Consider the following 18064-nt stretch of genomic DNA (forward strand, 5'->3'; position numbering starts at 1 on the left):
CAACTGACTGAAACAGTCTGTTGTCAGTAGTTTAACATATGCAATGAAACAATTCATTCGTGTACCTTTATGTACTGAAACAGTTAACATTTTTGACAATTAAAATTAGCACTGCCAGATACGCTGCATTTATTATATACAAGAAGTATCTGATGCAAAGATCACGGCTGCCTTCCATGAGTGAATGTCTAAACTACTTTTAGACACAAGAAGCAACTCAATTGTAGCTTTTTGGTCTAAATAAATAACAGTTGTATGGCAATGCTGTCTGTCATACAACTTGACTTTTTAGTCTGAGATCCCAAGCTAAGTTACCTTAGGCACCTCAGTTGAATTCAGAATAAGGTTTTCAGTGATCGGGTAATTCATCTTCTTGAAGACGCTTCTTAAGGATAACACTTACCAACATCCATTTGGAACCCTGAACAAGCTGAAAGTTTGGTATCCTCCAGCTTTGCTGCACAAATGTCTTTTGCAAAGTATGCCCAACTATGGAAATAAGGCACAAACCCCATCAAAACCTAATTCCTGAACTACTGCTTCATTATTCTTTAATTTTCAAGCTTATGATCTAATTTGGTAATTAGACCTTAAAACAAAAACATCCTGCTGCACACGAAATAACAACTGACCTTTCCCCTCTCTTCCTGAAGTAATCAATACTTACTATTTGAGGTTTTGAAATACACAGTAATGTTAGGACTTGTCACCTTTCCTAACAGCAGCTTTTTGTCTCTAATCCAAATGACTGAAAAAAAACTCAGAGGTAAATTGAGAACACAGTATTTACTGCCCTGCATTTATTTACTATGCTGCCTCACACTTCTGTGTCTCAGCTAACATTCTTTGCTGGTTAAGGTGGGTATAAACTGTTGAATGAAACTGATGAAATACAGAGCTATTTACACTGCATATCGCCAGCTAGCACACAGTCAGATTGTTCTTTTCTTCAACAATGAGCTAAGAAAGCATGCTGGTGTGCTCCAGGCAACAACAGAACCCTGCAGTTTTGCTCTCTGGATCTGCATATCTAAATTTCTTACACTTTTTTAGAGGGACAGTGAATACCTTTGTCTCAACACCTGAAACAATAAAACTCCAGGTTTTATGCTCAGGTTCCATTTGTCAAAGTACACATAAAAATGTTTTTACGATAGAATTGGACTACAATTAGCACATCTAAACTCACACTCAAAGCGGATGAAATTTCTTTCTTGGAGACAGCTATGAATAAATAAACCAATTACAAGCATAAAAACAAAAACCACCCAAATAAGAAAAAAAAACAATGAAAAGATAACAAAACAGGACACAAACGCTTCACAATACAAAAAACAACAGTCTTGACAAAGAACTGCCTTTCTACACAGAGCGAGTGGTGGACAGACAAAACTGTAAAAAATATTTACTTTGCATAAAGTGAGCTAGAACAGCATGTTATTTCTAAAGCAATTAACTATGGTCTTACGAAAACAGTACGACGGGCATGCTGTTGATAAACTGGGCTTGTGGACACGCTTACTTGGCAAAATGTAAAGCAACAAAGCAAAGGATCAGGTTTGATCATTTAAAATGGGTACAAAACCAAAGATACAGAGTCCGGAGGGCACTTGTGGATAACATGCTTAAACAGTCTACATGCTGTTTGGCAGCCGTAAAAAGGCAAACATGGCCCTGGGGTGTTATCTACAGGGGTACGGTAGATAAATCCGTAGAAGTAATTCTGACATTATATAAAGACTCAGTGAGACCTCATTAACTCAAATGCCATTCTGGTCACTACAGTAGAAAAGATCTCACAGTCAATGAAAAGATGTAGCAAAACCAACTCAAAGAAAACACCAGTGTTTCCAAATTAAGGCAAATAAAAAAGCACCTATTTAGATCTCTTACACATAAGTCAACTTTTCTTTTTTTAAGTCTGCTACAAGCACAAGATATTGAGTGAGACTGCTGAAGGTACCTTGTTTATTCCATTCTTTCTTGAAAAAGAAAAGAAAGGAAAAGCAGGAACAAAATAGATTTTATAGTAGTTAAAAAAGGAAACTTGCCTTAAAAATGTCTTTAGACATTCTGAGTATGCTCAATTTATGCAAGATTTTATATCAATCCTGTGACATGAAACATAATTCCAAGGAATTGCTGATGATATCATACATACAACTAGCTTGAACACATCACCTGTGCATGCAGAACACATCTCAGTACAGTATGCCTTATTTACTCAAGTGCTGAGGGTTTCCTTACCGAATCATCAAGGCCATCTATATGTAAAACCACTGTCTTAGCACGTTTATTTGTGCTGCCCAGGAAAAACTGTGCTTTCCTTCGACGGTAATTCATTTCATTCACATTGTCCATGTCTGACATGTTGGAAGACTGAAGGATGTCATAGACTTCAGAAGCCAGAAGTTTAGTCTCTCCAGGCGTAGTGGTCCTTAAATAAAAAGGGATTAAGATGGATAAAGATTTATTTTTACATTAGTTCCCCAGCTACCACTCATGTCCTAGCAACTGAAATACTCCACATGCTACAGAAATACTATTACACAGTTAATACATAACAAAATGTTAAAAAGGACTTCTAAAAAGGAAAACAAACAAACAAAAAAATCCAACAGCACTTGAGTCATTGAATGGCATATTCAACCACTTTTGTACTCGTGAGTTCCTGTTCTACCATTCACATTTTAGCACTCTCAGCTGAACAAAACTTGGTCATGCTTGTTTTCACTCCTTACAAGGCATCATACAAATGAGAAAGCTACGACTGAAACTTTACTGGAGTTTGGAATTACAGAAATTCATTTCCTTATTACTCACACTCCAAATTTTTAAGCTGCTTTAATTCTTACATAATCATAAGCAAACCATGGTTCTTAAACTACATGAATACAGTTTACATTAGCTGGAAAACTAGAAACAAAAAGCAGCAGCAGATTCTCAGCACACTAACGTTACTTCAGTCACATCAAGGTTGGTTTGTTTTTAAATAAAAAGTCACAATTGTTTTGAGATACATTTGTTTTCCACTTTCATCATTACATAACAAAAATGCTCTCTCTATGGAACTGTAACCTTCACAAATGTTTCTTCCCAAAAGTTGCTGAGCAACAACAGCAAAGTAGAATCCCAGATTATCTTAAAAATCTAAGGGATATGCACTTCTTAGATAGAAAAATGCAGATATAATCTGATATTTTATGTCAGATATATTAATTTCTTATGATTAACGAAAACTAATTTTAATAAAGAATATAAATCCATTGTCCAAACTCATCCTTGTTTTAATTACAACACTGATTTAAATCCACGTGCAGAAACAAAATTATTATAGGATGAGCATGCAATTAATCTTAGAACAATGAATCCGAGCTTCACTGTTTTGTTTAGCAAAGACCAAATAATTAACATGTACATTTAGAATTGTTGGGTTTTTTTTTGTTTGTTTCCTATTTTACTTTCTTAAATACCATACATTAAACATCTTCTCCACCCTAACACATGTCTAAGAAAGAACACTGAAGCAAGCACATGAGGAACTGGTTGGATACTAGGAAAAATTTCTCCTCAGTGAGTGATAACGCATTGGAACAGGCTGTGCAGGGAAGCAGTAGTTACCATTCCTGGAAACGTTCAAGAACCACGTAGCTGTGCCACTGAGGAACATGGGATAGTGGGCATAGTGGGGATGGGCTGACAACTGGAGTAGACGATCATAGTGGCCTCTTCCAACCTTAGTGATTCTATGAATTCACAACCTGTGGGGCTACCAGTTAGCCTTCTTTTGTTTTAATTCTGTGCACGTTGATTTAGGCAGCACCCCTTCAGAGAAGAAAACCTGAGTTCTTATGGTCACTCAGAACATAAGTGAGCATTAGAATTCAAGGAAAAAAATAGGAAATAACAAGTCACTGCCTAAACCTAATTATAATAAGAAAAAAAACAAGACCTGAAATAGCAAAGCACTTTAGCACATGTGCAATTTTTAAATACATGCTTACATTCTGCTTTTCTAGTGAGGAAATAAAATGCTTAAATCAATTCACAGAAACAAGTGCGAAAACTCACGAAAACTTCAACTTGATCCTTATCTAAGTCACTAGATAAAGTAACAGAACAAGTGATAGCTTAACAGCAAAGCCATGCAAGCTAATGTCTTGAGGCAGTAATAGACTAGCTTGTGCAGAAGTGACACCTTATCAAGACACTAAGAAATTTACACAGACATTAGTTTTTGCAAATTCCTGCAATCAAAAAATATACATATATATTTGTACATATATATGTATATGTATATATACATATCATATCAAGTGAGTTACAGAGAATCACAGAATCATAGAGGTAGGAAGGAACCTCTGGAGATCATCAAGTCCAACTCCCCTGCTAAAGCAGATTCTCTGTCAGTAGGTTGCACAAGTAAGCATCCAGGTGAGCTATGAATATCTCTTGAGAAGGTTCCATGACCCCTCCAGGCAGCTTCTTCTAGTGCTCTGTCACTCTCACAGTAAAGTTTTTCCTCATGTTTATATGGAACTTCCTGTGTTCCAGCCTGTGCCCATTGCCCCTTGTTCTTTCTGTCACTGGGCACCAGTGAAAAAAGCCTGACCCAACCACTTGACTCCCACCCTTTAGACACTTATAAGCATTGATAAGATCCTCCCCTCAGTCTTCTCTTCTCCAGCTCAACAGTCCCAGCTATCTCCGCCTTTCCTCATAAGGGAGACGCTCCAGGCCCCACACCTCTGTAGCACTCTGCTGGACTCTCTCTAGAAGCAACCTATCCTTGAACTGAGAAGCTCAGACCTGGACACAGTACTCCACATGTGGCCTCACCAGGACAGAGCAGAGGGGAAGGATCACCTACCTCAACCTGCTGGCTGCTCTTTTCAAGTACTCCAGGATTCCATTGGCCTTCTTGGCCACAAAGCTGACTCATGGCCAACCTGCTGTCCACCAGGACCCCCACGTCCTTCTTTGCAGAACTCCCTTCTAGCAGGTCAGCCCATAAGCTGTATTGATGCATGTAGTTATTCCTCCCCAGGTACAGGACTCTGCACTTGCCCTTGGTGAACCTCATCAGGTTCTTTTCCACCCAACTCTCCAGCCTGCTGCTCTTATTTGATACAAGTACTCTAAGTTATTCTCAAAACAAGTCTACAAAGGTAAATATGTATACACACACAAAGCACTCAGATCGTTTTCTCTAATTTCTACGTGAAAGATTAATACCATCTATCACAAAGTTACAAATGATAACATGAATTATCCCTCCTACATTTAAAAAAGTCCCAAACACAAGATTTTACTCTTAAAAAAGTAGAATCTGTTGAGCTAAATGAGCGACTGTGTAACAAAAAGAGCCTGAAGTTCACACACTACAGATGACATAAGAATATAAGAATGTCAGATTGCAAGACAATCTCAAAAATAACAATAATAAAACAACGCACACAGTTCTATTTTGCACTAATGCAATACCATACTTTCAGCAGTTCAGTTATCACAAAAATCAACAAAATCTCCCACAGAGCCTTCTATAATCAAATGTACTAGTAAAATGAGTGAACAGAAGTTTTGCATCAGTCGGTTACACATTCATTAAAGCAATATACACAACAGCTATGAAAACAAAAGAAACCTTAATTTCCCTCAGAAAAACATCCATCTGTAAGTAAACAAGTATAATAAACTCTCTCCACTGTAAAACCACAGGGATGCTCGATACTGTTTTTATACGCTATATATGTAACAAGATAAAAACCAACAAAACTACATGTAAAATAGAAAAATATTAGAATAACAAAAGCATTAAAAAAAACTTGACGCATGGGCTGTGGTTTTGTTGCCTGAAATGAGAAAAAAATGAAACCTTAAGAGGGTCCTGGAGACATCACTACAAGCCCTCTCATCAATTGTGTTTCAGTGGTTTCTGACACCCTTATTCATAGCCATTCAATCCAGCCTCCCACCACTGCCAGAGCAGCAGAAGCAAACTCCTGCTTATTTTTCAGTCATTCCTCGCGTATGGTGCTTCATCACCACAGAAAGTGTAGGAACCTATTACTGAGTCACTATGTAGTACCTAGTCTTCTGCTGCTAGGGAAACGATAGCCTCTGGCTGGAGTAAAGTGAGAGTAAGAGTTGGCGGTAACATCTTACATTACTTCAGCAAGATTTAGAAGATGCCTGTCAGAAACCCAAACCTTTAATTTTAACTGTCTTCTTGGATTCCTGTCATCCTAGATTGCTGCCTGTCCTTCCATTATGCTCACTCAAAGTTGGCTATGTAAGTATGATGGACACAGAATCCAATTGACATGTGCTGTATCTGTGAGAAGAGGATAAAAGAAATATCTCATTTTCTTTGAAATTAAAAATAACTTTATAAACACAGTCCAAATGCTGCAGATGTTTTTAACATAAGATATTTTTAAAATCAGGACTCAATATTTTAAGACAGGACTTAACAAAAACAGTAATGGCCACAATTCCAAAGGTATATTTGATGTGCGTAAAGTATGCACGCTTGCATAGAATGGGTAAGCAGCACATAGCATTACGGTTGCATCATCAGCATGTGATCTAAGCACACATACAGCATCATAAATGATAACAGAATGTGCCCAACAGCCCTCCCAGTAGAGTCATATCTGACGTAAATGTAATGTAGACAGTTGTGTTTCTTCCTTTAGAAGTATAAAGGTTGAGGAAGACTAATGTAACAGTCTTTCTCCAAACAGGGATAATACAGGACCATGATAGTTCCATATATGACATATATGTTCCATATATGACCGTTATAATAATATATAAATAAAAGTATTTATTTTTATATATTTTTATGTATGTATTTTATGTATTTTTATATATGTGTGTGCATGTATATAAAGCCTACTCTATCCTTTCTGTAATTTTGTATATACATATTTCTTTAATATAAACATATGCACATATGCACCCCAGAATCAGGAGAAACAGATGCAACCACAACCCTGCTCGAAGTACAGCAGACCCTGTGAATATGCACAGAAACCATTACATGCGTTTCCTTAATGGCATACATTATGCTTTAAAGAATAAACTGATAACAGAAATACTATAATGGAATTTCATTAGAAAGTTCTACTGAGCTTATAACCTAAAGAAAGGAGATTTTCAAATTACGGAGGGTTTGCCAGAGATTTAGTAACATTTCAGATTCTATCAAAAAGACTTGTGTCATTTAATTCCATACTTAAAGCCCAGACACACTTATACAATGACACTGCTTTTGGTTGTATGTCAATTTGTGATGAGAATTCAAGGCTCTTGAAAATCTCTGAATCATCACTGCAGCTGGGACAGGTGCCGGGGAACCAGAGGAAAGCAACTGTCACACTCATCTTCAACCGACGCAAGAAGGAGGAGCCACAGAACTACAGGCTGATCCATCCCTGGGAAGGTGGTGGAGCAGCTAATCAATCCTAATCAGTTTCCAGGAACATAAAGGAGAAGATGATTAGGAGCAGTCAGCATTGATATACCAAAGAAAAGTCTTATTTGGCCCAGAGTGCGATGATCAGCACAAAGTCTGACTGCAGGCTGCATATCCCAGCAGTTAATAACAGGTCCAGTTCTGTTCAACGCCTTCACTAATGGTCTGGTTGATAGAGTGAACCCTCAGAAAATTTGCAGATGACACAAAACTGGGTGGACAGCATCTGACTTAGAGGGTCGTGCTGCCATCCAGAGGAACCTTGATACGCTGGAGAAGTGGGCTGACGAGAACGTGATGATGTTCAACAAGGAGAAGTGCAGAGTCCTGCACCTGCAAAGGATCAACCCCCGGCATAAGTACCTGCTGCAGCCACCCAGCTGGAAAGCAGCCTGGTAGAAAATGTGCTGGTAGACACCAACTTGAACACGAGCCAGCAGCATACCCTTGACAAAAAGGAAGCTAATGGTATCCTGTGCTGCATTAGGCAAAGTCCTGTCAACAGGTATGGGAGGTAATTCTTCCCTTCTACTCAGCTCTGGTGAGGCCACACCTGGAGTGCTGGGTCCAGGTAGGCCCAAACCTGGGACTGTTCAACCAAAAGAAGAAAAGGCTCGGGGTGATTTTATGCAATGAAGATGGAGCTTGGCTCTTTTTAGCAGTGCCCAGTGAAAGAACAAGAGGCAATGGGCACAAACAGAAATACAGGAGTATCTGCTGGAACATCAGGAAACATTTTTTTCTCTGTGATGGTGCCTGAGCACTGGCATAGGTTGCCTAGAGAGGATGAAGAATCTCACCCTTCTCCAAAAGCTGCCTGGACACGTGCCTGGGCGCCCTGCTCTGGGTGTCCCTGCTTAAGGAGGATTCATACCAGATGAACCCAGAGGTTTTGCCAGCTTCAGCCGTTCCATGATTCTGTGAAAACCTTTAGAAAGTTCAACTGAATGCCAAACTAAATTGCCTACTCATAGACATCTAACATGAATTGAAAGTGAAAACAACTCCAAGATTTCATTTCTGTAATACCATTCATTGTAGTAAATGTGGTATCCTATATAGAAAAAAAAAACACCAGAAAACCCACAAGCCAGAACTTAATGGATTGGCATGAATTCTGTCCAAATTTATTGGACTTTATCATCCAATATTGGACTGCATCATCCAATATGCAACTTTATTATGCCCTTAAGACCACTGATATATTTATTTCCAGGTGACCAATTTCTTTCAGAGTTCATTCTCCTTATATTCAAAGACAGAAACTGCCGCTACCTAAAGGAGTAGTAAATTGCAAAGAATTCCTATATCCTGTGAGAGAGAAAAAAAACACTAATCCTTGATTCTAGAAGTGAGACACAGTGATTGACACGGTTTTGATGAAAACTTTGAGCATGAATGACAAGCCTAAAGAAAGAGCATGGTATTAGAGAAAAAGCAATCTGTTTCAAGACAGTTATTTGATCTGGCTGCTTTTTCGGGCTGTTCTGCTCCAGTGCCAGGGCAGGATTCTTTCTTATCTCCAAGAATGTTGCTCTTTCTTGTGTGCTTTTTGTGCATCCCATGATATGTTGGTCTCACAAGCATATGGCTGCTCTCCTGACTCATTCCAGGCAACAGGGAAGGCATTTGAAATCAACTCATAAAGGAGTACTACTTCAGTGTACACTTTCACACAGTCCCAGGAAGGTGCTAACACCATGCTGTCCCTTCCAGTACACCACTTGTTCAGTTTCCTCTAGCCCCAAAACAGATAATAAAGGCCAGATAACATCATAAAGCAGTTGTGGACTTATTTTAATAAGTCAGAATTCTCAAGTATGTGGAAAGCAAGATGCGTACCTATCCAAAAGCAACATATCAGCATAGCAGTGGGTTAACGATCAGAAATCATTTCATAGGGAAAACAATAGAGCCTATAGGTCTGGGAAGTCTGAAGTGACACTCAGAGCTGCAGCACTACAAGCCTCTAAATCCAGAAATCAAGCAGCTGGACTGCTCGATGTCTGAGAGCAGTTGTGCATGTGACAGCACCCTAATGGTATCAGCCAAGTGCTAGCTCTACGTCACCTTTATTTACACCAAGGCTGGCACACAATGTAAACGAGGCAGGGACAAACAGACTTTCCTAGAGTGCTTTCCAGACCTGCACGATGCTAGTCTTCCAGTCCCTACTTGCACTACTGGCCTTGAGAATTTGACCACGAGATACTAAGTTGGGAAAAGGTTGGAAAAGAAAAAGGAAACCAGATGTCTTCAAGTGGATTTTGCACTAAAAACAAGAGACACTTCACCAATGTTAGGAATGAAGATTGCATTTCCCAGTGCCACTTCCAGCTCAACTTAAATCTCATCTTAGAAATTCAGAGAAATATCATATAAATATCATGATTGATGGTCTCAAGACTGTTAAAAAAAAAATCTACACTGTAAGTATTAAACACAAGTTGCAAATCTGAGTAAAATTACAGTACAATTCATTAGCTACGGTAAAGTCAGTGACCACAATATAATCTTAAATATCTACCAAACAGCACAATTACCTAGTGCTTAGACTGTTCCCCTGATTTATTCTATTGTCCTCTGATCACAAGAAGAGAACAAACTTACAAGAATGGGATAACAGATTTGAACATATGCCATATGCTTAACCCATCTATTCATCCAATTTTGTTTAACTCTTGCTATTTATATGCTAAATGGAGATCAACTTTTGATCTTCCACAGCTTGCTTTCTACCATATGGACATATTCTCCATCACAAAAAGAAAAAAAAAAAAGGAAAAAAATCAAGGCCTGTTACTCAACTAAACTCAAAAGGCTTCAGAGTAGCATTTGCTAGACAAGAGTCTGCATAACAGACACAAACTCCACTTCAGATTTCACAGTAGCTAGTCTTAACATCTTGCCTGCTAATGAACAGTAATTATTTAATGGCCTTATATGACAAATCATGTTCATTACATGGCTTCAGCAAATTGCATTGGCATTAAAAAAAAACCTTAAGGGTAACATTGCTCTTCGGTCTTTTCTGGTGCAAGATATCAAATGCTGGAATTAGAAAGGTAATTCTTCCCAATAATAATGCTGTAGTGATCAGGTAGGAATATTGGTAGTACTGAATTTAAGCTTTGCTCATAAGATTTTAGGATAATGCAGGAAGCCAAACGCCACTTGTTGTATTACCACATATTCTAATGCCATTAAGCTCATCACATAGTAATGCACAGCGATAGCACATCGTTATATGGAAAATCCTTATAAACCTTCAAAAATAGCTCAATTTTTGAGTACTAAGCTTCTCCTGTTTATATCCCTGAATTTTTTGGACAAAAAAAAAAAAAGAAAGTAAGAAAAGGTTGCATACTTAGGTATCCTTGAACATAACCTGTGTAAACAACTAAAGTTAAACTACAGCACCAACCAGCAGAGGAGGAAAAAATTTAGTCTGCATGGGCTTATTTGTACAGAAGCTTTGTTTTTTGTGCATTTCCCAATATAGTCAACATTTATATATTCAGCAGAAACTTGAAGTAGGTAACTTTGAAAGCAATGACTAATTTAGACATCTTGCTTTTGTCTCGAACTACCTGTTTGCAATTGATTGTGAGGTGGTTGTTTGTCATGTTTGTTTTATAAAGCAAACCGGTATTACCAGCAACTTCAATGCTAGCCAAAAGGACAGCATGTTTCTTTTTTTTTTTTTTTTTTTGTACAGACACTTCACATGAAGGTCAAAAGCCAGGGACAAGCATCATCTGATTACTGTAATCCAAAAGCAGACATTTGATACTGGCAAGGAAAGATGAGAAACCTCGCAGAGATAAGTATCTGCCTCCTCCCTTTTCACAGATAAATGGCTCTAGGCTACAATACCATCAATCCACACCTGCAGTATTAAATACTTGACAATAACATTTGCTATTTTCATTTCAAAGCACCTTAAGCTTCCTTCGCTCTTTATTTTAGTGAGCTGTCAGGAAAAGTCAGCGTATCATTGAAGAATCCACCTCAGCACTTTTTCTTGTAAACTCAATAGTAACCAGTGAAGGTCACTATTTCTAAAATACTTCGACATCAGCTGACTACAAGGTTTATTGAGTGTTAAAGGCACCCTGAGTTGCCACTATTCCTGTCTCTTCTGCCAATCCACATAAAATCTTTTCCCTCCCACCTCAGTACTGCATCCCACTACAAAAACAGAACATTTTCCTTTCGGCATGCCACGTCAAGCAAGTTTTGATGCACTTAAATTCAGCACAACAGTAATTTCTTTTCTTGCCATATAGTACACAATTTTCAAATATAAACTCAGATTATACTGTTTAGCGCATCAGGACTCATGCAAGACTGCAAATAACTTCATTTTTTAATATTCAAAACCACAGTGCTTCAAGAGACCATTATTTGTTTAAATACAAAGTCTGCAGAAAAAATATGAGTTAAAAAACACCTTAAGCTCACACTACTTTGTCAACAATTAACTTCACTCTCCAGAAAGTTTCTAAGTAAGGAAGAAACTGGCTGAGACATTTAGCACAGACATATTTTAACCCTTATCAGTATTTTATTTACACACTTTTTTTGCAGTTTCAAAGTTCTCTTCTTTATTCTGCAACATTCTTCACGATATTTCTTGCCTACAATGAAAAACTAATAGATCATTTTCGAAATTCCCAACTCGTTTCTTCACTTCTGAGTAAAAAGCACTGAATTAATGATTGTTGCCCACTCTTTACAAAAAATAAATACTGAACCATGGTTGCTGAGACAGGGACCAAATGATGAAAAGCCACACAACCAACAGCCGCAATGCACGTATGCCAGATATGCCAGACATCAAGTGGAAGGTCGTATAGTAGAAGCAGTAGTTTGGACAGCAGAAAGTAAAACCAAACTGAGATAGGAATAGCTAATAGGAATTATAGAACAGTAACACATGAATGAAAAGAATATAAACACACAAAAAGCCTAATTTCAGGGTTGACAACCACTTCAATGGCTAGAGAAGACACAGTGCTGATTGTGAAGAGCACAGTAAGCAAACAGGTTGCGTAGAATAAATGATGACTTGACTAATACCACTTTGACTAGAGAAGAGTCCCAAGATGAAAGGAATAATGCTGAAAGTAAACAAGTCCATTGCATGTTATAGTGCACAGAGTACAGATCCTTCCATTTGGTTACACATTCAGATTCTTCTGCGACCAACTCCACACACACACACCGAAAGAAACTATCAATGTGATACACCTTCCCCTAAACTTCACCCCTGGTTGAGAACAGGATTTTAACTGCCAACGTCCATTAAACCCTGAAAAATATAAGTCCATAGTAATACTTTGATATTTAAACATCTACTTGCATCTGAACCATTGGCCATCAAGTCTTGGACTGTTCTTACAAACGACATTCAGCTATTGAGCTTTTACACTGTATTTTGTTAATCCCACAAAAATAATTAACCTTCTCCCAGAAAGTCCATTAGACCACAGCTGAAGTCCAAGTTTTTGGATGCCACGTCATTTTACTACCTAATGCTTTTTGTGTTTTATTTGTTATCATTTGCATCTGTGTCTGAATCTGTGTCGAGTTCATAGCTCCCTATGCCTTTCACAACACTAAGTGTATTACAAGGATACAAAAATATTTGAAAAACAATTACTGAATTCTTCATAGTTTGCCATGACTCATAAACTGAAAGAGCAAAAACCTTGACTACATATATATACATATATACGTATATGTACACACATATATGCCTTAGTGAGGTAAGTATGACATTGAACCCATCTGCTCCCTGATCCCTCCACTCCCTCCTATATAGAATTTCCAGATACCAGGAAGTTGTTTAGCAGACAAAAGTAGTATTCAGCCACTTAGAACAAATACAATGGTATATTTATAGAGGACATATTGATTTTGCTTATAATCCCTAATACTTCACTGTATATGGGACTGTGGGTTGTTCTTGTTTCTTTTTTTGACAGAAGATGCTTTTCGAAAAATAAAAAACCAAACCACTTCTGAAACTCAAGATTAACAAAATAGGTAAAAAGTCGTTCCTTAAGGAAACTTAAGACACAGTAGTAGGATATTTGGCCAATTTGCTTAACAACACTGAATGAAGCAGCCTGCAGATATCCTCCTGCTGTGACCATCTATTATTAACAACCGCATTGTTACAGCACTGAAGAGACTGGAACCCCACAGCCCGAAGAGATGCACCAACAACCAAGGATGTAATTTTCTAGAAGCACTTAACTTCTAAGAGACAAAAAAGAAAAACAGAGCAGGTAAAGCAAGTATGCTTGGAAAGATAACAGGAAGGGAAAGATGAGGAAAGGAAACAGGGAATAGAGCATCTTCCAGGCCAGGAATGGAAGTATGGAAAAGATGAAGACATCCGGGTGATGCAATGTAAATTAATTTCTGGAAACAACATTTTTTAGCCTTCTGCTCAAGGAATATTTAAGACACATGATAACCATGATTTTCGGAGAGAAAACAACTTCTCCGAATCAGAAGTATGGTACAGTTCAAAAACAATCATGCAACACAACCAAGTTTCACATTACCCAATCCTCAGTCATTTCTCCATTTTGATGTTAAACAAACAAAAAAACACACAATAAATTCCAAGAATGACAAAATTACCAAGTCACATACAGAAAATTAAAATCTCTACAATCTATGAAGAGCTATCCCTTTCTCATTTTCATATTAGAATTTAAATACTCCAATCAATAGCATAAATTCATACATATAGCAAATTTGAAAAGTTGTCAGAATTTTTTTAGCTACATTTTCACACAAAGTACTATCCTGTGGCCAGTTATGATACGGCAACATCCCCTCCACCACCACACATCCCTTTAAAGATGTGATATGCTTTCTTGTTAATTAATACACGGCCTTTGCCCTGTCCACCCCCAGCCATTCTTCCTTTCTCACAAAGGAGACAAAGCAGGATGTCATACAGCTACGATGGCAAAGCTGTTGTGATGCTACAGTCCTACTGTTTTCATTTCAGCAAATACTACTCCGTTCTGTTGTGGTGGGGTTTTTTTTTTTATTATTTTGACATCATAAATTTAAACTTGGCTGGTTTCAACGAATAATTAAATTTTCAAAAAGTGTAGGTAATTAAGACAACCAAAAATTAAAATTGAGTAAGAAGTCAGCAATTATAGACTGCATGTATTTTACTGTATCTGCAAGGGACTCTAATTAAGCACATATTAATTGCCCTAATCTTCTTAGGCAAGTAATAAATTGAAAGAGCTGATTAATGCACTGGATTTAGTTCAGCTTGTTAAATCTGACACCCTGGCAAAGGAAGACTATCTTGAAAAGCTCTTTTAGCTAAGTAATTGGAATTTTACCCTCAGTAATTTCCTATTCCATAATGAGAGCTATTCAGTATATTGACTCATTGTTTTTTGTGCTTTTTTTTTTAAATACACGTTAGTTATATTTATGTTCCATTATGCTCTTCATAAAGATCAAGAAAAAATATAAACTTTGACCTTTACTGTCCATGAAAAGTCACTTTCACTCTGAACACAAATTAGTATATTTCCTTGTAGGCTATAAATCCTAATTAATTTTAATTCTAGAAGCTGCTAATAACATTTTATAAAGTCCATACGGACACATTAAGTACTCCACACAATTCATAAAGCCAGCAACCAAACCAGTTTTCAATATTAAATAACTGCTGATGACTACTAGAATGCAATGAAATACAGATCTTCAATGAACCTCTACATGCTAGTACACATACAAGTTCTCAGTCAAATTCAATACAAACATTTTTGATAATAGCAAAATAATTAAAAAAAAAAAGACATTTGGAATCCTCTACGTAAGGATTTTTAAAGGTCTGACTTCTCTCCGCCACACTTCTTACTCTAGACTGCAAAACTCAAAGGAAAGATGAATCAAACTTCACCTAAAACTAAGCAGATCTGGATGGACAAAGAAGAAACCTTCCCTAATAAGAAAAGCATTAAATATGGAAGGAAAGGGATTTTTTAATATTCTAAGAGTGTCTTGAAGTATTCTACGAAACTTGAACAACTTCTTATATGTCCTAAAAACACAGAAGTTTATAAAGCCTTTTATATGAAGTATCTCAGAGTCGTACAAGTTGCAAATCAAGTTTAGTTTGAAAAAGCATCCTAAATATCTATCACTCCCTTCACATTTTTATTCTGTACTCCTCAGAGCTGACATTTCTTACTGCTGCTCTACAGCCTTTAAGCCCCAGTCTCTAAACCTAAAATCTGTTATTCTTCTGTTCACAAAAACTAGTATTCATACATTCTCAAAAATCATTGTCATTGACTATGAACCTAAAACTTATCCTCTATTCCTTACGTGAAATGGAGTCAGTTGACTGTCCATTTTAAGAAACAAAACTATGTTCACAGTTCACCTGTAACTATTACCGTAAATGAGCATCAAAAAGCTGATCCAAGAATACTAGGGGACTGCTGAGCCAATGAAATGAGAACTGGTGGTATCTCAAAGAGTTACAGTTAAACCTGGATGTCTCTCATACAACTATTTCCTGTCCATTTTCTGTGATGTGCTACAGACAGCACTTCTCAGACAAAAAGGTGGCAGTCAGTTCTAACCTTCATCATATGTAGTCTTCCGAAGGAAAGAGTACTTTACCTACAGGATAAAGAGTTCAAATAAGCGCTACATTTTTCTTCCATTGGTTGTATCTCACTCTCAACAAAAGGTTCTTGGGCTGTTACTGAAGTTCTGCTGTACTGTTAGAACAAAATAATTAGCAAGCCAGCTATTTTCTAGTTCACGGCATCAACCATTCAAAATTTTCAGATCTATTTAGATCAGGTTGGATACACACAGCTGTCAAGAAATTCCACTCCTAAACCTAAAATCTCACTACAGAGTTTCAAGGCTTATCGAGAGTCAGTTAAATGATGAAAGAAGCCCTCAAATTTCAAGGTGAGCATAATAGAAGTGGAATTCTAAAACTCTTGACATCCTAAGCTCAGTGTTTGTTAGTTCAATGCTGAACTTGATTAAGTCTAAGGGATGCAAACTGCATAGTTGTCAACCTGACTCTGTGCAAGCGAGCTGCACCTCACTGCTTGGGAAGTATTAACACCATCAGTGATGGAATACGGTTCATCACAATTCAGCACTGAACAGGGAAAGCCCACGAATAGTGTTCACATAAGAGATAAATCAATGAAAGTAAATGGTGACAGTTATAAAATCCTTGATAAAAAGGCACAATTCACACCACTGGATGCATTTAACCTGTGAAGAGAAATGAGCCAGTGGCTACAAGTTCTGCTCTGGAAGACAACAGAAAAAAATCCTCAAAAATCCAAATTAAGTTATGGATTAGAGTGATGAGTTAGATTTTCAGATTCCAGAAAGCACACTGGAGAACGAAGTCACTAAGACCAAAGCATTTATTACTCCATTTATTAATGTTTAGTTTCAGTTCAAAGGACAACAACATTTTCTACAGAATTAGAATCACATTAGAAAATAGACTCTCTATTTTGTAGAGCAAAACTGAAGAAGACCTTGCTGTCTCCCCTACTGACTTTCTAACAGGAAAAAAAACCACACAGACTTTTTTTTGTGACACGATTTTTCATCTAGCTTCTCAGCACTTTTTACCATCTTTCTCCATATTTCTCCGGGCAAAACAAAACTTAGCTTCAGCATTTCTTGTCAGCATTACAACCTAAAATCCTGACAAGCACATGACAAAGTCTTGTGTTTGAAGATGCTACGTATTTAAATTTTCATCATATCACACATTCCAAATGTTACAAGCACATAAATCAAATGTATGTCCTTACTCTTGCCAAAGAGCTTTCTAGAAAAAAATGAACCAACAAGATACCCAGTTTTTAACTGACTTTTCTCTCTTCTTCAATTTTCTGAACTTTATACCCTTTTCATCCCTGAATCACAGAATGGATTGGATTGAAATTGATCTTACAGATCATCTAGTCCCTACCCTGTGGTTGGAAACTCTAATATGAGCATAGGAACCTTCCACTAGATTGGGTTGCCCAAAGCCCCATCCAACCTGGCCTTGAAAACAGCTTCTCAGGGCAGCTTGTTCCAGTGCCTCAGTACATTCACAGTAAAGAATTTCTTCCTTATACCTAATCTAAACCTACCCTCTTTCAGATTAAAGTCCCTACCCCATGTTCTGGTACCACTCTCCCTGATAGTCTCTCCCCATCTTTCCTCTTTTAGGTACTGGAAGGCTGACACAAGCTCTCCCCACATGCCTCATCCCCAGGACGAAGAAGCCTAGCTCCCTTAGCCTGTCTTCATAGGAGAGGTGTTTCAGGAATCTGGTCACCCTCATGACCTCTTCTGGACTCATTCCAACAGGTTCATGTCCTTCTTACACTTGGGGTCCCAAAGCTGAACACAGTACTGCAAGTGGGGTCTCACAACAGCGAAGCAGAGAGGGAGAGTCACCTCCCTTGCCTTGCTGGTCACATTTCTTTCCATGTAGCACAGGATATGGTTTGCTTTTGCAGCTGTGGGCACAATTTGCCTCTTCAAGTC

General features: G+C 37.7%; 1 protein-coding gene across 6 annotated transcripts in view; it reads right to left on the reverse strand.

Moving 5' to 3' along the window:
- The window catches only part of ARMC1 (armadillo repeat containing 1), a 30802-nt gene that overhangs the window by 3829 nt on the left and 8909 nt on the right, over positions 1 to 18064 (reverse strand). For all 6 annotated transcript variants that reach the window (XM_015282726.4, XM_025147335.3, NM_001031573.2 and 3 more), the window contains one exon: positions 2248 to 2437. In XM_015282726.4, the coding sequence (XP_015138212.1) occupies positions 2248 to 2437 (190 nt within the window). The remainder of the gene's footprint in view (positions 1 to 2247; positions 2438 to 18064) is intronic.

Source organism: Gallus gallus, chromosome 2 (assembly GCF_016699485.2).
Source record: "Gallus gallus isolate bGalGal1 chromosome 2, bGalGal1.mat.broiler.GRCg7b, whole genome shotgun sequence".
In the NCBI taxonomy this organism is placed as follows: Eukaryota; Metazoa; Chordata; class Aves; order Galliformes; family Phasianidae; genus Gallus; species Gallus gallus.